Source organism: Mytilus edulis, chromosome 2 (genome assembly GCF_963676685.1).
Source record: "Mytilus edulis chromosome 2, xbMytEdul2.2, whole genome shotgun sequence".
Lineage (NCBI taxonomy): Eukaryota > Metazoa > Mollusca > Bivalvia > Mytilida > Mytilidae > Mytilus > Mytilus edulis.
Window position 1 is genome coordinate 9923273 of NC_092345.1, and position 25923 is coordinate 9949195.

A 25923-nucleotide genomic window follows, 5' to 3' on the forward strand; every position below is an offset into this window, starting at 1 on the left:
TTCCAATTAAAATAGGTATAATTTGGCATTAATTCACCTGTGAACCAAACAATTTTGTTTTCCTTTGAAGAAATGAATATGTTTATACTGTTTGTAAATCTTTATATTAAATAAACTATTTTACTAAAATGATACTGTATAAATAAGTGATATGTGTTTTAACTGTTGTTCATCTGTTTCAAAATTACCATGTAATTTGTTTTGTTATCATTTAAAATCATGCAATACATTTAAAATAAATCATCATAATAAATAAACAGTTTAATATCGGTCTCATTCATATCTTTTCCATCAAATATTTTATAAACTTTGTCCTTTATGGTACTAAGTAAATGATTGTTCAACCACGGTAAGATTCCTTTTAATTCCCAGAGATTACTATCCTTGTGCAGCTTTATTTAAGTGTTCCCTGGAAATTATAATACGTTGGATCTGTGCTGTACCCTCATATATCTAAAACAAAACAAAACAGGTATTCAAATTGAAGTTAATTAACAGATCATATCCTATAGTGTGAAATTTGTTACTAGGTAAACTATGATATTTTGTTCACTTTTATTGTTTGAGTAGAATATAGTTTTTCTCAAATACAAATCTAACCATGCATCAATTTATTATTACCAATTCAATTATGTTTTGAATCTTTGTTAATCTTGGTTTTAAGATTACAAAGTCATATTTCCTAAAAAAATTGGTATCCTGCATTTACATGTTATAAGTTATATGGTTCGCTACTGACCCCGTACGGATCCATAGAGGGTTAGTAAAATCCATAGGGGGTGAGGCCGGAGGCCGAGTCCCCTATGAATTTTATTCACCCTCTATGGATCCGTAGGGGGTCAGTAGTTAACCGTATAATGAATTTATCGGACGCTGGACTTTTTCTGCGGCGTTTTGTTGAAAAATGAACAATGAAACACAACAACATTAATAGATGACGTCGCCATTAACGCGTCATGAACCACCTATGAAACTTACTAACCCCCTACGGTCTCATAGGGGGTCACCACGTGACGGCATTTAACCAATCACAACGTGATAATTCATCTGTGGTCCGATAAACATATATATACAGTTTTGCAATGAAGATCAGCTTATGCTATAGGTTATAAGACATACTGATTTTAAGAAGAAGAACAGCAAAAAAAAAATTCTTTGGTTTTGGCCATTGCATGTTAGAATTTCACATCATTATAACTTGGTGGTCTTGTTTAAAAATGCTTGTCACTCTTGTTGTAGATCTTGGATTTTATTCCTGGCAGTGTCAAAACCTTTTGCTTTAAAATAGGTATTTGCTGCTTCTCAACTAAGTACAATGCATATTGGAGAAAGAGTAAAGATTGTTACCTTATTAGCAACTTAAAATATCTGTCTAGTACAAAAACATTCATATTTACATAAAAAAAACTTCTTTTCATTTAGATATATATGAATGTTATTTTTTCACTGAAATGTATCACCAGCATCCATCATCATGAATGTATACACTATATCCTTTATTTTATTTTGCAGTGTTTCTGTTGGTACATTTTAAAATGTTTTTACCTGATAAATTTTAGCATCTCTCATCAATTTCTCTACTGGGTATTCAGAGTTAAATCCATTTCCACCAAAAATCTAAAATAAGCAGGAATAATTTTGCAGAAAACATAAGGTAATTTATTTAAGGTTCAAAGAAAAATGTGACAGAACAGAAGGACTAAAGGTAAACAACAATATTCATCACAACGAGGGTATAAATAGAAACTAACTCCTAAAAGATTCCATTGTGCCATCCAACAATTTCTGATATGTATATTGGTTCAAACTAAAATCTAGCAAAAAAAAAAAGGCAGTTGATTAATCTATGTATGAAAACTTTATATAATCAACCTTAAACAGGTTAATTTTAAAAATACACGAAAAGGAGAAATCATGGAGTATAATTGGATGTTGTACATCTCTTAAACATTCCTCAAAAGTTGTCTTTGATTTGTTGCTGTTATTGCTGAGGTATTTCATATTTTGTCACTATTATTGCAGAGGTATTTTATGTTTTGTCACTGTTATTGCTAAGGTATTTTGTGTTTTCACTGTTATTGCTAATTTTGAGGTATTTTATGTTCCATCACTGTTATTGGTAAGGTATTCATAATTATATTTTTTTCTTGTATCAAAACAGATATTTTAAGCTATGTACCTGAACAGCATCTGAAGCAGTTTTGTTGGCCACATCACCAGCCAGACATTTTGCTATAGAAGCAAAGTAAGTATTTCTTCTCCCCTGATCAATCTCCCAGGCAGCACGCTGAGTTACCATTCTAGCTGATTCTATACCAATGGCCATGTCAGCTAACATAAAAGATACAGCTTGGTGCTGGAAAAAAAATTGAAATTTTTAACTGACAGTAAATGAAGAACAAAAAATTATCAAGCACTATTTTTTTACTGTCTGAAAAATGGTGATAATGAATGGCTACTCTGTACCTATGTATCTTGTCATACTTTGAATGACAAAATTATTTTATTCATTAATATTACTTTTACTATTAACCAACTTTTTTTGTGATATACATTTTACGTGACTCTGTACTTATGTATCACGTCATACTTTGAACCACACTATTATTTTATTTATTATTATTACTTTAACTGCTAAGTCAGTGTTTGTTATATCTATTTTGCGTGACTGTATTTATGCATCCCGTCATACTTTGAACGACAAAATTATTTCATGTCTACCTGTGCGAATTTCAAACGCGCAATTTTACACCAGTACCCATACCCTCCTTCCTCGATGGGTGCATTTTACATAGACAAATATAATCGTATAATATAATCAAAATGAGGATGTTAATTTGATGTATGCCTTTTTGTGCTTCTTCGTTACATTTGTTGTTTTTATAGTGATTAAGATGATAACACAATGTTGACTGCTGTACCCCTATTTTTGACATTTTTACCTATTATGTCTGTTTGTTTTGTTCACGCATCGGTGACTATATAATGGAATTTGATGCGACTGTCATACAATTGAGAGGTTTAGCTAGCTATAAAACCAGGTTCAATCCACCATTTTCTACATTTGAGGATGCCTGTACCAAGTCAGGAATATGACAGTTCTTGTCCATTCGTTTTTGATGCGTTTTGTTATTTGATTTTGCCATGTGATTATGGACTTTCCGAATTGATTTTCCTCTGAGTTCAGTATTTTTGTGATTTTACTTTTTAGCATGTAGTGGCAAATCAAATGCACATTCAGGACCATAACATGTTAATGTTATATGAATAACCTTGCTTTGTACTAAACTGATGCACTGAGCTGGATTTTTAATGTTCTAATTCACAATGAAACATTCCACAGAAAGACATGATACCTTATCCTGTCAAATTTTTCTGACTTAGAGCTGACCAGTCTTTACTATAAAAAAAAACAGTTTCAAAGTTTGATTTGACCTGGCCCAGTCTGCACAGTTAGCCACTAGTCTGAATGCCCCAGACTAATAAAAATTCATTCGGACTTGTAAGTTTTTGCAAAATTTTGTTTAGACCAATAAAAAAAATGTCAGAATATTGGTCTTTGGACTAGTAGTAGAAAAAGTTTTTGGTGCAGACTGCTGGCCAAGTTTTGAACCTACAATCTTCAGCACTCAAGCTTTGTTTATAATATTTCTATGTTTTATAATAAAATTTCTTTCAATATATTTTAAAAAGAAACAGATTTTTTTTACAAAATTACTTGTTTTTCTTCCTACTCATTCATTTTTTTCGTGGGCCATCTTCCTCATTTTTTATTTTCTCTTTTTTAAGCATTATTTTACATTATCTCAATTACCAATTACTTATACCTACCTCACATATAAGTTTGCCAAAGGTTTTTCTTTCCATGGAATATTTAGTAGCCTCATCAAATGCTCTCTGCGCCAAGCCTACAGCCCCTGAAGCAACCTTCAACAAAAACAGTTTATATTACAACACATACATATATAGGTTTCTAGTACATGGAATATTTTTTATATCAGTAAAAAAATAAAAAAAATAAAACAAAAATATTTAGCATATGGGATTTCCATTTATGCATCTCATTGTTTGTTTGGCTTGTTTGTTTATTGGTGGCAACTTTTCAAAATTGTTTCAGTGTTTTATAATATTTTTTTAGGAATTTGATGACATATCTTTGATATTCTCTGTTAAATGTACTCAATACATTTCTAGACTCGATACAAATACCAGCTTGACACATTGTATAGACACCCGTCAATAGTTGATCTTTTCTAGACTCTGTACAAATACCAGCTTGACACATTGTATAGAAACCCGTCAATAGTTGATCTTTTCTAGACTCTGTACAAATACCAGCTTGACACATTGTATAGACACCTGTCAATAGTTGATCTTTTCTAGACTCTGTACAAATACCAGCTTAACACATTGTATAGACACCTGTCAATAGTTCTTTTCTAGACTCTGTACAAATACCAGCTTGACACATTGTAAAGACAACTGCCAATAGTTGATCTTATGATGAAGGTTTAATTCTAGATGATTTTTGGCTTTTTATGTGGTTGGGTTGCTATCCTATTTAGTATTAAATTATGTCCACTAATTAACTAGTAATAATTTGAATTGAATTGATTTTAACTACATTTTACAATATTACTCACAGGTGGTCTGGTCTTGTCAAAGGCTCCCATTGCTAATCTAAATCCAAGGCCTTCTTGTCCAAGAACATTCTGTACACAAAACAAAATACATATGTATATATTGAGGTGAACAAAGTCTACTTTGAAATCATTAATTTAACTCCAGTTTTTGAATCTTTATAAATATAACCAAGGTTTTTATTTACAGTCTAATTGTATGGTAGTAATTTTATGTAAATTCTATGTTACTATCTATGCTTATCAATATTCTTTTTCCTTATAATTGTATTCTCTATATGCCCCTTGTGGGCACTTCATTGGTAATAACATATATCTTATCTTATATAAATTAGTTTCCAATAAAAACACTATATAGCTCACAGCTTCCTAAATAATCATATTGTTTTGCTTAATTCCTTGTATTTTTTTATTTACAGACTATTCCGAAGATTTGTAAAAGTATGATTAACAAGAATGTGTTCATAGTAAACGGATGCCCCACTCGAACTATCATTTTTTATGTACAGTGGACAGTGAATTTAGTAAAAAATCTAATTTGGCATTTAAATTAGGAAGATCATATCATAGGGAACATGTGTACTATATTTATAGCTAAGTATCAAGTTGATTGGACCTCCAACTTCATAAAAAAATACCTTGACCAAAAACTTTAACCTGAAATTTGCACTATCGTTTTCTATGTTCAGTGGACTGTGAAATTGGGGGGTCAAAATTTAAATTTGGCATTTCAATTAAAAAGATCATATCATAGGGAACATGTGTACTAAGTTTCAAGTTGATTGGATTGGACTTCAACTTCATCAATCAAAGTGCTGGATAGCACCTGTAGAAAGTTTGCAACGGTAGATTGTAATATTTTAAATAGATTGTAAATGTGTAGATTGCATGGTTAATTTTTTTCCTACTTAAAAAAGAAAAAAAACTTTATCAAGAAGTAACAGAATGCTGCTACGAAGTCTCCCAAGCAAAGCTCTCAAAATTAGTCATTCCCACGGTCGCCTGACATTAAGCAAAGTCCAATACAAATTCGTCTGGTCTATTAAAGTGATATGCACAAGTGACGTCTAGGTATTACACCTGTATGTCATTCAAATCTTCTTGAAATCATGTATGGTACAGTTATATTCATGATTTAGGGGTGGGGATCTAGACAGTTTACAAGTTCTCAAACAGACAGGAGGTAGGGGTAATAGTGACCCTAGGGGACTAGCCTTTTATTTCATCGGATTTGTTTTATTATTTCGTACAAGAATACATGTTGTTTCAGTGTGGACATTTCAACAGTTTTTAAGTTTTCGAAAAGAAGGGGGTGGATCTTGACTGTTTACAAGTTCTCAAAACAGGATGGCGTGGGGTTAAAACGAGAGACTCTCCTTATATTTCATTTGATTCGTTATATTGTCCAATACAAGAATATTTATGGTCAAGGGTTGGGGATCTCAACCGTTTACAAGTTCTCAAACATGAGGGGTAAGGGATGACCCAGAGGGACTCCCACTATATTTCATTTGTTTTGTTTTGTTGTCCCATAAAAGAATATATATGGTTTAGGGGTGGGGATCGCGACCGTTTACAAGTTTTCAAAACTAGAGGCTCTAAAGAGCCTGTGTCGCTCACCTTGGTCTATGTGCATATTAAACAAAGGACACAAATGGATTCATGACAAAATATTATTTTGGTGATGGTGATGTGTTTGAAGTTCTTACTTTACTGAACGATTTTGCTTCTTACAATTATATCTATCATGAACTTTGCCCATTAGTAACAGAGAACTATATTTGGTAAAAATTTACATAAATTTACCAAATTAATGAAAATTGTTAAAAATTGACTATAAAGGGCAATAACTCCTTAAGGGGTCAATTGACCATTTAGGTCATGTTGACTTATTTGTAGATCTTACTTTGCTGAACATTATTGCTGTTGACAGTTTATCTCTAACTATAATAATATTCAAGATAATAACCAAAAACAGCAAAATTTCTTCAAAATTACCAATTCAGGGGCAGCAACCCAACAACCGATTGACCGATTCATCTGAAAATTTCAGGGCAGATAGTTCTTTACCTGATAAACATTTTTATCCCCTGTCAAATTTCCTCAAAATGCTTTGGTTTTTGAGTTATAAGCCAAAAACTGCATTTTACCCCTATGTTCTATTTTTAGCGGTGGCCGCCATCTTGGTTGGTTGACCAGGTCACGCCACACATTTTTTAAACTAGATACCCCAAAGATGATTGTGGCCAAGTTTGGATTAATTTGGCCAAGTAGTTTCAGAGGAGAAGATTTTTGTAAAAGATTACTTTAATTTACGAAAAATGGTTAAAAATTGACTATAAAGGGCAATAACTCCTAAACGGGTCAACTGACCATTTTGGTCATGTTGACTTATTTGTAGATCTTACTTTGCTGAACATTATTGCTGTTTACAGTTTATCTCTATCTATAATAATATTCAAGATAATAACCAAAAACAGCAAAATTTCCTCAAAATTACCAATTCAGGGGCAGCAACCCAACAACCGATTGACCGATTCATCTGAAAATTTTAGGGCAGATAGATCTTGACCTGATAAACATTTTTATCCCATGTCAGATTTCCTCAAAATGCTTTGGTTTTTGAGTTATAAGCCAAAAACTGCATTTTACCCCTTTGTTCTATTTTTAGCCGTGGCGGCCATCTTGGTTGGTTGACCAGGTCACGCCACACATTTTTTAAACTAGATACCCCAAAGATGATTGTGGCCAAGTTTGGTTTGATTTGGCCCAGTAGTTTCAGAGGAGAAGATTTTTGTAAAAGTTAACGACGACGGACGACGACGACGACGACGGACCAGGTGAGCTAAAAAAGGGGGTGGGGTCATCCCTGTGGACTTCTTCTATATTCATTTGATTTATTTTATTGTCACATAAAAAAATATATATGGTTTGTTGGTGGGGATCTCAACCGTTTACAAATTCTCAAACATGAGGGGGGTGGGGCTGACCCAAAGGGACTCCCACTTTATTTTTTTTATTTGTTTTGTTGCCCCATACAAAAATATATATCGTTTATGGGTGGAGATCTTGACCGTTTCCAAGTTCACAAACATGAGGGGTGGGGGCTGACCCAAACGGACACCACTTTATCTCATTTGATTTGTTTTGTTGCCACATGCAAAAATATATATGGTTTAGGGGTGGGGATCTCAACCGTTTACAAGTTTTCAAAAAGACAGGGCTGGGGTGACTGACCCCTCTGGAGTTCCTCTATATGTCATTTGGTTTATTTCATTGTCCCATACAATAATACATATGGTATATGGGTGGGGATCTCAACTATCAACAAGTTCTCAAACAACCAGGGGGTGAGAGTGACCCCCGGGGCTCGCCTTCTATTTCATTTGATTTGTTTTATCGTAACGTATAAGAATATATGGTTTAGGGGTGGGGATCTGACTGTTTTTAAGTTCTCAAACATGAGGGGTTGGGTGAATTGACACCATGGATTCAACCTAAATTTAATTAATTTGACTTGTTTTATGGTCCTGTGATCATTACTGAAAACTAGATGTGTCTGTCACTTACTGTTTTCAAGTTATAAAAATTATTATTGTTATTGAAAATTTAAAAAAAATCCCATAGGGTTCTATAGTAAATTCCTCCCTTCTGATGGCCCCTCAAAATACAACTAAATAGACCCCAAGAAGAAAAATAATAAGAACTGAGCAAAAACTTTGTTTAGGAGTCTTAATAGCAATTAGTATAATTACGAATTTTGTTATAGTCCGATTTCTAATGCCGAGTTTATTATAGTTCGAGTTTGTTGTGGGCCAAGATGAGATAAGATACCATGATACTCCCGATACTCTCTAGCTTTTACCTATTGAACAAACTTTTGTAAAAATCGTAGTAAGCGACGAAAAATCACAGTAACAAACTTTTGTAAAAATCGTAGTAAGCGACGAAAAATCACAGTTCATTCATGAAATATTTCAAACACGATATTAATTTTTCTCTTCAACCGGAGGAAGGTAGGAAACCTTTGAAACCGGGATGATAGTACTCCCGTGTGAGGCACACCTATATGGATCTGACGCATGTCTGGAGAATACCGATAAAATCATAACGTAGAAACTGCTGTCTCGTGTGTGTATTGATTTTACTTTCCCGGCGTAGCGCAGATCCGCGAAGTAGTGTTTGTTCATCATTTTCGAAATGAAGTTGAATTATTTGATATATTGATGAAAATTCAGTACATTTTAATTCAAGCTGTATGCTATTAAAATAGAAGAGCTCAAAATTTCAAAAGCATCTTTCAGCATTAGTTTTCAAACATCAGAACTTTATTATCTAGAAAAAGGACACACTTCCTAAAGTAAGATAGTCTGTCTCTTTTCCAGTTAGAGGCCGATGCCTAAAGAAAGTTTATAGCAAACTTTCCAAAAACTACCTTGACCAAAAACTTTAACCTGAAGTGGAACAGACAGTATTGTAGATGGGGCATACAAAATAAAGGTTAAATGTCTTTTAGGCTCGACTCTTTTCCCTACCACATGAACACTTTTCCAGACATAAAAAATAAACTAATTAAGTACCCTGTGATCAAATCAAAACAGTATATACATATACTTATATACTCAATGGTAAGCTGACAGCCAAATGTTATCTGTTTACTAAGATACACAAGAACCAGATATTGATCTCTTCTTGAATTTATTTCTCATGTTTAATTAGTTTGCAAAAAACAATAGTTAGCAACATAGTATAGGGTTGAAAGATAGTTGAATTTCAGTCTGATTAAAACCAACCCCTACAATCCAATTTCTAAATAATAGTTTAGTTTATTGGCAATATATATATATATAGTTATGTTACTCTCAATTGTTCAGTTTTTGTCTGCTTCAATTCTAATGTAAAATGCTTATGATATGCAGTTTCAGTTGGAAATATAACTAAACAGTGTGTACAGACTCTTTCTTGGCAACACACACAATTTCATAAGGATGAAAAGTGTTTTCTATATAATTATGAAAAATGGAATATGGCATACTAAAAATAAGAGATTCCTTGAGATTATGATTAATTTAATGAGGTGTATCAGAAAAACGAGGCTTTAAGACAGAACAATATTGGAATAAAAATTATAAATCACCAACTCTTCCCAATTTCACATAAAATATCTGAAAATTTAACAATATTTTAACCCTATACAAAGTTGCGATTAGACAAGTCATAGTAAAATGAATAACAGACCTCTGCTGGCACAAGTACATCTTCAAATGTTATACCTCTGGTGTCTGATGCTCTTTGTCCCATATTTATTTCCTAGAAAATGTAGAAATTATCCCATATTTATCATCTCAATAAACAAATGAGAAGAGATACAAAACATCAAATATACTGCAGAAAATTACCAATTATATAAATTTTTGCTCTCCTGAAGTAATCTTGTACGATACTTCATGAGAACTAAAAGCTTCTTTACTATTAAATAAACAGAAAGAAATGATCAGTTTATTATTTCATTTTTAAAATTGAGAAAGGAAATAGGGAATGTGTCAAAGCGACAACAACCCGACCATAGAGTAGACAACAGCCGAAGGCCACCAATGGGTATTCAATGTAGCGAAAAAATCTCCCGCACACAGAGGGGTCCTTCAGCTGGCCCCTTAAAAAATATGTATACTTGTACAGTGATAATACTATAGCATAACATTAGATGAATAAATCTCTATAATAAATCTTCCAAATTTTTGTTGAATCTGCACCATAAATTTTTGGCTATAAAAAATGACAACAAGTCTTTACCAGAATAAACCATGAATTCTGCCTATCGTTACTCACCTTTCTACCCACTGTGACCCCAGGTGAATCCCTTTCTACAATAAACCCTGTGAAAGCTTTGCCAGCCGGACATTTTGGATCAGGATTTGTCCTTGCTAATACAAAATACCAGTTAGCTACTCCACCGTTAGTGATCCACATCTTCTGACCATTCAATACATAATGATCCCCTTTTTTCTCTGCCTTTGTTTTGATACCGGAGACATCTGAACCAGCAACTGGCTCTGTTACACAGTATGCCTAATGTGGAAAATAACAAAGCAGAATTTATAGAGAGTCATAACTTAATGTTTACTACAAGTTTAATTTAAAGCTGAATTAAATACAAGGGATTTTGATACTACATTGTTATAGTCATATCTGATTGAAATGAGTTCTTATTGTTTATATCTTGTTTCTCTCATAGATATTTGTTTCATTGGTAATCATACCACATATCCTTATTTTATATCACGAAGTAAATTTCTCAGGACTGTCACAATATAAGTTTGTCCACTGCCCTTCTCTTACTCTTCAAAACAATCTAAATTCCTTTTTTCCCAAATAATTGGGTGTAAAATGGAGAAAAAACTTTATCAATTTGAAGTGTTTAAAGCACTTTTATAAGATTTTTTTTTCAGAAACTACAAAATCAAAATATGTTGAGGCCAACAATCATGAACAATGTATATAAACTTGAATACTTAAGAATCTATTTCACAAAGTGACAAAAAAATAATAGGATCCAGTTACACTTTGAACCTGTTTTCTCTGAGAAATCTGTTTGTCCCAGTCATTTTGAGTTGACAACAGGTATATTTGTAAATCTAAAAATATGTCTGCCTGTGGTACAAACAGCTATAATTTTGGTTCTAAGTACAACTATGATGTATATAGACAACTAGTTTTTCATTATAAATGCACACAACTTTGCCAAATTAACGTCAAGATTATGCCTACATTGTAATACATGCTACACCTAGGAGGTTTTTTAATGACCTTGTCTACTTATGAGGGTAGCATGGTCTGAGGTGCATACCGACTTAGTCACGATCTTATTTTGACTTCACTCATAAAATAAGAATAATTAGATTGTTTTCTGTTCTGGGAGATGTAGTAACTAGCCTATCTAATAATTTATAAATCAACAATGTTGTTTTAACTTTGATATTCATATTTTTCCTGAAGTTTAAAACAAATGACATTAAATTAAAAATGCAGTCTGTGTTTAATATAATGCTTACATATTACTTTTTTCAATATAAAATTGTATTGGTAAATCAAATGTTATCATATTTATTAATAAATTGACAAGAAATTTCTATAAACACCTACACACATGAGAGGTTCCTCTAACATTCTACCTAAATATTTCTTCTTTTGTTCTGGGTTTCCAGCTAATATCACAGGCATTTCCTGTAAAAAAACAAAAAGAATACATGGTTTCTGCATGGGTATTGCCTTAGAAAGCTTACTGTTACACCTTGTCCAGCTAAGAGGGGGTTGAGCACTCAGGAAAATGTTCCATCCTGCCACATTCTGTATGTGCCAGTGCTAAATTCAAAACCTGTAATTTTAAAAGTGGTTGTTTTGAATTATTTCTTTTTCTTTTGGTTTTCTCTTTTGATTTGTTTTTCAAATTTCTTTCATGCTGAGAGCTGTTTCTCTTATATAGTTTACTGTGTGATATTGGTTTTAATCATTGTTGAAGGCTGTACAGTGATTTATGTTTGTTTACATCATCATAATTTGGTAAGATTTATGAAAATGCTTTATGAGAAAGACGTCACAGCAAGAAATTAAATACAACATGTAGCATTTTCAAGATCTATTTTTTATTTGGACTAATTGAAAGTACTAAATATCATGCAAGGGATAATATCTAACAAATAATGAAGACATGACAGTTTCTGAACCAGGCAGCCATCTTCAGGAGAATATAGACCAAAGATCTTAGTCGTTGGGAGATAACTAAATGGTTCAAAACCTGCCATTTGACCTGAAGTGACACAAATTATTTGTTATAATGAAGAATTTTTTTAAAATCCATACAACTTGGCATGGTTTAATATTTACCCTGAATCAGAAATGTATTCATTGAATTAAAAGTCATTTATGAAAAAAACACAAAAACATTTAAAATATGTCTTTTACAAATTAAAAAAAAAACAACATTTTTTCTTAAAGAATTTTGAATATATTTTAAAACACTCTTTAATGGGGGTTTCATTGGGGGGTTCCGATCCCGGATCCTGCTTACTGTTTTGTCAGATTCCTGTATCCCGCTTACACTATATACGTAAGCAATTCTCTTATTTTTGTAATTTCCCGTGTCCCACTAGACTTCATTTCCCGTTTTCACGGCACAATAATTTGACTTTCACATGTCACGCTTATAAAAAATCGGCAATCCCGTGTCATGCTTAGACCTCAATGAAAGCCACTTTAATAATATTTTATGACTTCAAAATATGATTCAATCATCACCCTTCTGACTTGACCCCTAGTTCTGTAGAGAATGTAATATATATGGATGGGATTATTTTAAATAGATAAATAAGAGCAATGTCTTAAAGTAGCAACAATAATTATCACAAATATATAAAATAAGACTTCTTACAGCATACATACCCCTAATGAATTGGCTTCTATGGCAGTCTGAAAACCTGTACATCCATAGGATATTTCTTCTGTTACTATACATGATTCAAAAGTTCCTAAACCAAGTCCACCTAAAGATACACAGATGCACATGAAAACAAATCAAATCATGTTTTAATTAGCCATAAATTCATCATTATGGACATTACAGGAAATGCATGTATGAGAGTGTCAAGACACCACATGATATTTTCATGTGGACAACCCTTTTACATTTTTTTCTGGATTAGTTTTAACAAAGCCAGTTTGATAATATGTATATCTAGAATATAGGAATTTTAGTTTGATACAATGTATATCTAGAATATAGGAATTTTATTTGTTCTTGTAGCTCTTTCTTTCTGTTTTGTTTTGTCCTTATTCGATTTCAATATTGAGTTGATTTACAACAAGTCTTGACAAATAGCATGCTTTATATTTTAATACTTGACCATTGTTTACATTGATCATATGGTGATCACTTAATACATATTTTAGTAAACTGGTGTTATTAATTTTCTGTCTCATTTTTCACATCTTTCATTCATCTCTCCTTTCATTGTTGCATTTTTATTGATCAACAAATTCATCAATAATAAGATGTACTTTGAGCAATTGCTCAATCATTTTAATCCTGCTCAATGTTATATATACTACCGATAAATCAAATGTGAACCCGATTCGCTGCAGGGCGCAGCTTTATACGAACGCAGAACAGTTGGGGCAAGTATGGACACAACATTCAAGCTTGATACAGTTCTGAATTTAGATTGTGATTAAAAATTTGACATAGCATAGGTTTCTGACACAGAATGAATGTGGTATAATGAACTTAATTTAAAAAAAAAATAATTTACCAATTTGATAACAGGGCCTTAAAATCAAAAATCTAAATACATTTTTAGATTCAGCATATCAAAGAACCCCAAGAATTCAATTTTTGTTAAAATCAAACAAAATTAAATTTTGGACTCTATCAACCTTAATGTAGACCAATTTAAAAACAAGGACCAAAAACTTCAAATTTAAAAACACAGTTAGATTTGGCATATCAAAGAACCCCAATGATTCAATTTTTGATGTAATCAAACAAAAGTTTTGACCTTAATGTGGACCAATTTGATAACAGGGCCCAAAAGTTAAAAATCTAAATACATGGTTAGATTTAGCAAATCAAAGGACCCCATACATTCAATTTTTGTTGAAATTTTAAACAAAAAGTTTAATTTTGGACCCTAATTTGGACCAACTTGAAAACTAGGGCCATAATCAAAAATCTAAACACATTTTTATATTCAGCATATCAATGAACCCCTAGAATTCAATTTTTGTTAAAATAAAACTAAGATATATTTTGGACCATTTGGACCTTAATGTAGACCAATTTAAAAACGGGACCCAAAATTAAAAATCTAAATACACGGTTAGATTTTACATATCAAAGAACCTTAATAATTCAATTTTTTGATGAAATCAAACCAAGTTTAATTATGAACTCTTTGGAACTCATGTGTACAAATTTAAAAACGGGGACCAAATTCCAAAAACTCAACACACGGTAAATTTCAGCATATTTAAGAATAAAACCCCATTGAAATTGGACAAGAAATAGGCAATTTATACAAAGTAATAGAAAAGTATTGTTTTTGGCCCCTTTTTGGTCCCTAATTCCTCAACAGTTTGGGCCATAACCCCCAAAAATCAATTCCAACCATCCTTTTTTGGAATGGAACTTTGTGGTACAATTTCAGAAAGATCCAAACACTTCACACAAGTAATTGCCTGGAAACTAGAAAAATACTTATTTTAACCCCTTTTGGGCCCCTTGTTCCTAAAATGTTGAAACCATAACCCCCAATCCCAACCATCCATTTGTGGTTTCAAAGCTTGTGTTTAAATTTCATAGAGATCCATTCACTTAAACTAAAGTTATTGTCTGGAAACTAAGTGTCTTAGGTCGACCCTGACAATGACGACAACTACAACGTGATACCAATATAGAATGCAAATTTTTTTTGCGGTCGTATAAGAAACTTATTATATGTGTTTGACATTTGAAAGATATAGTTTTTTTCGGCACAATAGAAGTACAAATACTCAAGAACAGAAAAATCTGATTAAAGTACATCTACTTACCATATTCCTGAGGTATGTGCATGTTGACTAATCCGAGTTCCCATGCCTTCTTTACCACTTCCCATGGATACTGTAAATAGACACTTATTGATTATATATGTTAAAATTATATTCAGACCTCATTCAATCTGAAATGACAAAACAAAAAAAAAGCATCTCCCTCATTTCTCAATGATTTATTTAACTTAGTTTTGGTATTTTTCATGTAAAAATTAACAAAATATGATAAAAACATATAATTTATTGCCCGAGAACATTAAATCATTATAAGTTATATTTCTTTGTATAATATTGTAATACTTAAATGTTGAAATACTGTTAAATCACCTTTCAAAATCTGTTTGTTTGATATAAGTCTCTCCCTTTAGCCCCCATATGATCAACAACAGACTTTTGATGGCTAAAATTATGTTGGTTTTTTTCTGTGTTTTTTTTCTCATAAACTTGCTCAAATTTCAAAATAAGTTAACACATTTACAAGTTCAGTTACTGCTTCATTTTTTCATCAACTCCCTTATTTTATCATAATAAACTACCTATGTTACTTACCTCCTCTTTTTGATCATCACAAACTGGCATATGTTCACATCTCTGTTAGTTGATCATAAAAAACTGACAGTGCATCTTACCTCCCCAAGTTTGATCATAATGTGATGTCTATGGCATTTGTGATTATCTCCCTTAGGTGATCGTGACATGATCTATTTCCTACCTTTCCTGTTTGATCATAATGTGCTGTCTATGGCATATATGGTTTTTCTCCCTTAAAAGATCATAATATATTGTATTTCTTACCTCACCTCCCCTGTTAAATGATAATAGACTGCAAGTGTTACTTACCTTTCATGTTTGATCACAGTCTGCCACTGGCATTTGTACTTATATCCCTTGGATGATCATGACATGCTGTGTTTCTTACCTCCCATGTTTGATCAGTCTGCCACTGGTTGATGTACTTATCTCCCTTGGATGATTGTGACATGCTGTGTTTCTTACCTCCCATGTTTGATCACATTCTGCCACTGGTTGATGTACAATGTACTTATCTCCCTTGGATGATTGTGACATGCTGTGTTTCTTACCTCCCATGTTTGATCACATTCTGCCACTGGTTGATGTACTTATCTCCCTTGGATGATTGTGACATGCTGTGTTTCTTACCTCCCATGTTTGATCACATTCTGCCACTGGTTAATGTACTTATCTCCCTTGGATGATTGTGACATGCTGTGTTTCTTACCTCCCATGTTTGATCACATTCTGCCACTGGTTAATGTACTTATCTCCCTTGGATGATTGTGACATGCTGTGTTTCTTACCTCCCATGTTTGATCACATTCTGCCACTGGTTAATGTACTTATCTCCCTTGGATGATTGTGACATGCTGTGTTTCTTACCTCCCATGTTTGATCACATTCTGCCATTGGTTAATGTACTTATCTCCCTTGGATGATTGTGACATGTTGTGTTTCTTACCTCCCCTGTTTGATCATGATGTGCTGCGATTGGTATGATTTCTTCTCTGGCAAACTTTCTTGCAGTCTGTTGATATTCTTTCTGTTCATCTGATAACTCTGCAATAGAATGGTTTAAGCTAAAGATCAAATAATTCTATATATAAGATACTAAAAGTTAAAAGTAACTACAACTGTAAGGTCTCAATAACTCTGACCTCTGTAATAGTAAGGATAATGGTATCCCTACTCATTGTTGAAGAGTTAATAAGAGGTCAATATCTGATAAGATTATGCATTGTTGAAGAGTAAATCAGAGTCAATATCTGATTACTCTGAAATGAAGAGTTGGAATTAGGGTCAGATTATGCCTGTGCTTAATTGCTAGGGTCATACAACTTGAAAATGTAAATGAAGAGTTTGATCTAGGTGCAATTATACTGCTCATTTTGGGCACCTGATTGGCAAATAAAGAAAATAATGTTGTAGTTTTTGGTACATGTTTACTGTATGGTCAGACTCTGGAATGAAAAATAAGGGTGATCGTCACATTATTTTCTGATGATAGTTTTGATTAGGATTGGAAAATTCTAGGATGTGTAATCATGGTAAAGAATAGCAAAGAAGCATGTTCAATGAAAACTGTCACAAAGGATAAAAATAAATTAGGAAATGATAATACTGAAAAGCTCTTCTTCTAAAAAAAAAAAGGGAAGGTAAGAAAAAATATATGTCATGTCTTAAAACTTAAATATTCACATAACTCCTACAGTTAACTTAATAACAAAAATGTAAGGTTCATATATACAGGGGTTAAAAAATCCACTAGCCCAACGCCCGGGACTAGATCATTTATGCCTCGGGCAATTAAAATGTGTAACCCGATATGCCCGACAGACTAGTAACAAAAAAATCTTGACGTTTCCAAAAGTGGAAAATCCCTTCATTACTATTCTATGTTAGCCAATCCGATTCAATTAATAATTATAAGTCATCAGGGATTCCAAGAATTTGAACTGGTTTGTACAGGTCCTGTTGTACATATTTTAAAAACAGAACAAATAACTCTGGGTGGCCCAGTATCATGTGTTGATTACAATTCTCGTACTTTAAATATCGATTTCTCATACCATGGCCTGGGGTATTGTTCATTGCTTATGCCGAGATTTTCAATTAACGGTATTTGGGGATATGATGTATTGATCGGTACTGACCTGTCTTGTTGCAAAGCTCTTGAGCACGAAACCATGCAACAAATTATTTCTTAATATTTTAGTACGGGAACCCCAGGAACTTTGTCAGTTTCAAAATGAAAAACGGTAGATGAAGGGAGTAGCGAGGCTGAAAATTCATCCCCCAAAAATGCTAAATACGATAGGGAAAAGCCGCGGAGTGTCCAGGACAGCAGGGCTGCCAAGTCGCACACACCCTATGAACTTCATCAGTTTCAAAACAAAAAATGGTAGATGGAGGGGGTAACGAGACTGAAAATTCATCCCCCAAAAATGCAAAATACGACCGGGAAAAGTGGGGAAAAAATTATAGTGTCCAAGACAGCAAACCTGCCAAGTCTTTAGGGCGAGACTCACCCATTTTCATGCTTATTTGGCGGCATTTTCCTTGTTTTTTCTCTTTGATCTTTATAATTTGGCCAAAAAATCACGCATTTACTTCCTGAGAATTTGGCAGAACTGGGATACAACAATTCCCCTCGAAGGTTGGCTGTTGCTGATGAAAAAAACAGATGATGCTCTGTGAATATTACCGTTAGTTACCCAAATCATGCCAATAAAAAGTTTGCTTTGAATGTGGGAACGACTAAGTTAGTTTAAGCACCAACAATAAATAGCAATTCAACCAAAAATATTAAATACAGTCAAGTGTATAATGTCTCCTTCAAAACAAAAGACACCCACTTTGTATTATGCAGCAAACTCTTGATTTTTAAGGCATACTAGGGCTAGCAGGTCAGTTTTGATGGACTAGCAGTTCTTCCAACAGGGCTAGTAAAAACCTGCTGCCATAAGTCCTGGGCTAGTTAGCTGTAACAAATTTTTTTAACCCCTGTATATAACTACATTGTACTATGTTTTTGTTTCAATATTTTGATAGAAATAATTCAGCACTAATATATTACCAAAAGAGAAACCTCCGGAGCCCTGAGCTGATGTGGAATTCACTGAGTCTGGAACTGTTCCAAAAGCTCTGGCTGCTTTACATAAACTTTGCTTTCCTTGTCGAATCAATCCACTAGACACCTAAAAAAAATCATACAAAGTATATCTCTGCAGTGTTTTTCTACAGAAGACAAAAAGTGTCTGTGTCATTTCTTAACAAGCAGTTTTTGAAACTGTTTCCCTTTGAAATTGGTCATAACACAGACAAAACATGTAATAATGATTGATTAATTATCTAAATTACATAAGTTAACTTTGAAACATCTCAAAATCTATTGTAAACCATGAAAACTAAACGGGGTATAATTTTCATCAGACATAAGCAAAAGAAACAAATAATTTCAACAAATCTGCTTTATACATGCAAGGTTTTACATAATGCAATTCTTAAGGTTAAAATGTTTTAACTAAGATTCTATCTGAGAAAATAAAGGTGCTCTGTGGTATTTCTAGAGACCAGTTATGTCATGTCAAATATTTATATAATCAAAACTTGTAGTGTTATGTAAAAGTCAGGAGACCAATTTGAAAGTCAACATTAAACAGGTGCAAGCTTTGTGTTCTTATAATTCATATCGTCAAATGTATTTTAAAATTGTTCATCTGTAAGCATAGAACAACTCGAAGACAGACTGGAAATTATGCAACTCATCATGTTCATAATTTTTACATTTGTCAGTTCGTGGGTCATGTAACAATCCAATGTTTGTTGTGTTTAATATTATACTAAGAAAATGAGTAGGAACACAACCAGCATAGGTGCTATGTGTTCACATGTATCTTATGCTTTTCAAAACATTTAAGGAATATATAAACAATGATAAGTTACCTTCGACAACGACATTGCCATTTTTTCAAAACTATAAACTGTAGTCACATGACTTACACCAGAGATACAACGAATAACATAAGTACATAATCAACATTCAAGGACAGCAACGTCCTATTGAGCGTTAGCTGAATACCGAGTAATTTCAGCAAGTACAATTCTAGGCACCCGTATGGTCTTAAATATTATGGCTCATAGAAAATTAAGGCCATTTTTTCTTCTGGGAATAACAATTTTAACATTACCGAATATTTTAAAATATTCCTAGATCTTCGAAATACTGGAGTAAAAATCAACTACCCAGTGCTGCTGGTTAGGGATATTTATAATTTTATTTAAGGCTTTCAATGATGCACGCATAATAATTTGTAATTTCTGTTTTTTATAAGTATCATAAAAATTTATACATTTTTTATTCAGAAATAACTCACATTTATCAAATATTCAAACCAAATGGCATTTTAAAAAAGAGGTACATGAACTCTTTTCCAAGTTAAATCAGTTTGAATGATAAAAAAACAGTCGAAAACTGAATCTTTTCCCGATAAGTCATAGTTTGACGTCGCAAAAATAACAATTTATGTTAGTAATGTCATGACCTCCTCTGTAACTGTATCGTATGCCCTTAATAATGCACCTGCAATCATACACAACGCTTTACACAACTTTGAATTCTCCGAGTTTCTTAAATATATATATAAAAGGACAAACTTTCAATTTTTGTTTTGAGCGAGAAGATTGACCAATCAAAAACAAGCATCTCAAGAAATATTTTTCCTCAAAATGGGTCCTAAATGAACGTGACGGTCATTTGGGCGTAACGCAATTTATTGAATGACGTCATTGTTTGGCATATGACGTCACAAACGTCGAGTTTTCATATTTTTTGGCACACGAAATGCAACTATAAAAAAGAATTCATTGACATGCCATACAAAACACACAAACAAAATACAAGTAACAATTTTTTTTAAACATCAGCACGCAAATTGTAAGGTAACCCAGGTGCTTCGACAAGACAAAAGTAGAACTGAAGTTAACCAAGGCGCAAATGATCAAAAAGCAGTTCATATATATATATGTCTCCTGTTGAAATATATGATAAAGCGTATAAAACATTGCAAAATCCGTATCACATGCCGTATCACCCTCGGGCTGATATTGGTATCTCGGGATGATACGGCATATGATACGGATTTTGCAATGTATTATTCTCTATGTTTCAGCATTGCATGCGTTTTATAGACGAAACGCCATCTAATAAGTCATTGAGATGACCTCTAAAAACTGCCGAGGTTCATATAACCTGATACAGTCGATACAATCATAAATATAAACACAAATAGATAGGGAGCACGTGCAATCTGACTTTTCAACTGAGATCTGTTTGATTTCATGTTATAGTAAAAATATTCATATAGGGCCTCCCTTGTCATTCTTTTCTTTTTTATGAATGGTCTTGATGAATATATAATATAAACAATCTCCCTAAAGGTTAAATTAAAGGTTACATGATCAATACAGATTGGCCTGATTCAAAGAAGCTGAATTATTGACTTGCAAGTCAATAATACTACAGTGATTGACTTTTTTAGTTTAGCTTTGACGATATTAAACCAAACATACTGCTTAAAGATTTTTTCTCGATTTCCTGTTCTATAAAGTCCTATAAATGTTTGAAATATCTTTTTAAGAAGTCGAAGCTAAAATCCCTTTAACTGTGTTGCAAGTGCTATAGATCCGCTTTTGATTAAGGCTTTTTGAGACAAACCGTCAAATGAGTACTTGAAGAAGTTGAGTCTGAATATAGCTACACTTATAAGTGTTAAAATATACATCAGATCATATACCATATGACACAAGTTGATCAATTTAATTGTCAATTGTGATAATTGCATCGAAATACATTTTTTTCAATTAATTTCCTTAAAATAGATTTCCGTTAGCGTGATCTAATTTGATTTCATAATACAATTATACGGATGTACTTATTTGAACACTTAGATCATATCCTTGAATATGATGCAATGAAGTCATCCGTTACAACACCCTTTTATATCGGCTACATGCACTTTTATTAGATACAATAAATAACAAAAATCAAATTTGTGCAGTATACGATTGCAACATCCATTGTATATAATAGCAATCAGAATGGCACACAAAACTCTGTTTTATACGATAGGAAAAAAAACAATTGTTTTGAACAGAAATCTAAAACCCAGATTCTATTGAATTTCCCGTAGTGATAGTCGATTATAGGGTTCGAAAAACATGTTACAGAAGATAAATGATGTCCGTCACCGCCAGTTATTATAAACCGATGCAGATGATACTTGTTTTCAAATGGTACAAAATTGACAGTTAAGTTAAACGCTGAATTTTGATTTAATTTTTTTTTATTAATTGTGATCTGTCCACATCTATATAGATATAGGAAGATGTGGTGTGAGTGCCAATGAGACAACTCTCCATACAAATAACAATTTAAAAAGTAAACCATTATAGGTTAAATGCTTTCTTCATTCGGCTATTCATATATTTGAAGAATAAAAGACGTAAAATATTTGAAGGAATGATTTCATATTCACCAATCGGGAAGCTGAAATTATATCTTTGTCTTAAACTTTTGTTCTCAACCGAACCTCTTTGTCAATTTGAAGATGTACAAGTCAAGATATGAGTCAGACATAACTGTATCTGTAACATGTTGGATAGCTGTAGATGCGTCCAAGATAGTCTCCAAACTTTTAATTATTTAGCGAAAGAACATCCTCTGTGCAGCGGAGAGTGAAGTTAAAGTGTTATGCTAACTTCTTTTCATTATTCATAAGAAGCTGCTGTATGAAGTATGCCACATACGAAAAGGGGGGGGTTGTGGTGGGGTGGGGGTAAAATTCCAAATTTCTGAATTCTTATCTGGGGCTTTGCCTGACTAATAAGTGTTCAAATAGATTATTTGTAACTTCATATTGTGTACACATGCCGTGATACAAGTTGATTGATTCACTTGATTATAGAAGTGATTTGTGTATAGAAATAGATTTTTTATTCAAATCAAGTAATTTCCTCTTTTATTATCTAATTTTGTATTATGAGCATGCAGAAATGATACAGATGACATAATGGTACTTTTTTTAGCACTTACATGTATATATTTATTATAGATCAAACGATGTCTGCTCTTTACAAATCATCATAGACCATAATTGTATATAATACTTGTTTTCAAGTGGTACATGAGAGTAGTTGAAGGTTATTTTATAATTTCGAACAGAAAGTAAAATGATATGTATATTGTTGCATGACAAAAACACCCGTATGTTAGTAGATACAAAGGTGATTATAATAATATCCCTAGACAAAACAAACAAATAACAAAACTATGACCAAAGACAAGATGTACAAAAGTTTATATCACCTAGTAAATATATAGCTTTGGCTATACGACGATCGTCATTGTATTGCATACAGCTTATCTCAACTTAACATCCCGATTTTTAACATGCTTTTATATTTTAGTTCTAGTCCGTCCTACATCTGTTGTTTTTATTATTTTACATTGTACCATAGCTTAATTAATCCTCACGAATTACTGTAGGTATATATCTGATTTCCATGTTTTATTAAAAAGATGTCATGTTTTTTTCTCTTTCATTGTAAGTAATTTTTAAATAGCAGTACTTTCTTTTATAGGCGCTTTGTTAACTCACTTTATCCAGTATTTTAGGTTCATGTATTAAACACCCGAGCTGATAATAAAAGTACAGTGACTATCATTGATTAATTTGTTGTTTAACTTCTTACAATGTCAGCCAATTCCTACAAAATAGAACACAACATATTAAATTTATTATTTAGAAAGTTAATTACAAATGTCAGTTTGTTTATCATGTTTATAGAGTAATTCTGGTAGGATAAAGAGCGTTTCAAGAAAATCTTGAGCTATGAAAAGATTGCTCGAAAGATTTTGTTCTCGTATAAAAGGTAAGTATTTTCCTCAAATAGTAACTATGGTTACACGGTAAACAGGAAAAAAGTGAACAATTTGGAAACCACTTTGCGGTTCGCCTATTGTGTCGACTATTATGTTTTTTGTTTGGGCGGTTCTCTGTTAAGTATGTTTTACGTGTGTTTTTACTGTATTTCTGTCACGTGGTGTTTTAGCTTTAATTTTAACATTGTCATAAAGCGGGAGGTTTGACACGCCATTGAACAAGGTTCAACCTACCAGTTTTTTTTCTAAAAATGTCCTTTACCAAGTCAGGAATAAAGCAGTTGTTATCAAATAGTTTGTTTCTATGTGAGTTGGCGTTTGGTTTTGTTGCACTTCTGTGTTCCTGTTGTTTCTTTGATTTCCTCTTGTAGTTGAAGTGTTTCACTCAGATTTGGTTTGCAAACCGGATTTGTTTTCACTTAATTTATTTATGACTTTTGCCTTTATACATAAACATATTTTGTGAATGCGTTCCTCCTTGATTCAACATCTTAACGTAATGAGTGTAACCTTTCCAAACGGTGCTAGGTACATAATCGTAGCCCCTTCTTAACAATGACGATGACTGCATAACAGATAACAAACTGGTTATACTGAGCTGCAACACTAGAACAACTAATAATTCATAATACAAAAACCAACCAAAAAAAGCAAGGAAGAAAATCTTGGTATTTGGGTTTAGTTAATTAAATGTGTTATTACCACTTGTATTTGATTGGTAGTGCTTTACTGATGCAATACGGAAATTTTTAATGATAATTTGATATAAAAGTTCCTCATGTTTTTAATAGTGTCCTGTAAAATACACATGTTATTTCAATTTCATTCACTCATATACCAATGAAAGAAATCTATGGAAGGTTATTTTTGTACAGTTCTTTTGTTATGTTTTTCTTTATTTTACATTAACAAGTTCCTCATACATTACATAACTTTTTTTTTACATAGCGGATATGTTCCTGTTGACGTAACTACAATCTCGTCCACCCTTTTACGGATGTGACATACCGAATAAGACTTATTACCAGGTTTGTACTAACATGAGCAACACTACGGATGCCACATATGGAGCAGGATCTGCTTACCCTTCCGGAGAACTTGAAATCACCCCAAATTTTACGTGGGTTTGTGTGTTGCTTAGTTGTATGTATTCTTTGTTGTCTTTTGTTTGTATGTTTGTCTTTATCTTTTTAGCCATGGCGTTGTCTTTTTATTTTCAACCTATGAGTTTAAATGTCCCTCTGGCATCTTTCACCTTTCTTAAAACATCCAGATGGATAATAATTTCAATGTTTGGTAACAAATGGTCAAATTGTTTTAGTTTACGAACACGACAACATTTTTAAGTAATGGTAATACTAGTTCACATTGTCATTATAACCAGGTGAAGTAAGACAAAACATGATAAACATGATAAAGACAAAGTTTACGGCGAATAAAAAGTACATAAAGGGGGTGAGCTAAAATGATTGTCAACTTCCAATTATTTACATTTTCATGTAATGGTGTTATGATAAACCATACAGGTTTACATTTATTGTTAAATTCTGTATTTGTTAACAAATTATGACAATTACATGACTAATGGTCGCTCTTTTTGCTTTACAGCGATATTTAATTGGACTAGAATTAGATTGCACACATCAAGATTGTAAGTAGTAACTTACATGTGTTGCAGTAGTCCTGTTCCAAATATTTTATGAATACATGTATATCTGTTTGACAATTTGTATACCAATAGATAGATTTTTTAAAATTTTGTCATAAAAGATATGCTATGAAATTCTTCATTCAGTATAAAGTTGTAAAAGTGTAAAATTTCTGTTCTCTGGGTGCACCTGTTTGAATTGCTGTTGTATTTATCCCGATTGTTCTACCAAACACAATGTCAATGTTCGTGAATCTTTTAAAAATTTTCCAAAGCTAACAATGTCTGACAGAATTTTGAAGATTTAGGAAAATAATAGAATGGGGAAAAATTATAAGGTTTCTTGTCAAATACAAATTTCACGTGTTATTACGATATCATTTGTACCTAAAAAGTGAAATGACAATAACACTGAATTCTAAGGAAAATTCAAAACGAAAATTCTCGTATCAAATGGCAAAAATGAAAAATTCAAATACAACAAACAAATGGAAAACAACTGTTATATAACTGACTTGATACTGTCATTTTCTTGTGTAGAAAATGATGGATTAAACCTACATCAGTTTGATTGTAAGACTACTGTTTTGTAA

At 32.5% G+C, this 25923-nt stretch overlaps 1 protein-coding gene across 1 annotated transcript; it reads right to left on the reverse strand.

The window, feature by feature from the left end:
• Window positions 1-81: 81 nt before the first annotated feature.
• Window positions 82-19817, reverse strand: LOC139510113 (medium-chain specific acyl-CoA dehydrogenase, mitochondrial-like). The gene is made up of 13 exons (XM_071296412.1): window positions 19686-19817; window positions 18817-18937; window positions 16702-16799; window positions 15225-15294; window positions 13080-13180; window positions 11784-11864; window positions 10470-10709; window positions 9879-9950; window positions 4644-4712; window positions 3832-3927; window positions 2180-2356; window positions 1546-1617; window positions 82-453 (listed from the first exon to the last, which is right to left on the reverse strand). The coding sequence occupies exons 1-13, from the start codon at window positions 19704-19706 to the stop codon at window positions 379-381; spliced, it is 1293 nt and encodes a 430-aa protein (XP_071152513.1). The 5' UTR covers window positions 19707-19817; the 3' UTR covers window positions 82-378.
• Between the last annotated feature and the right edge of the window lie 6106 nt (window positions 19818-25923).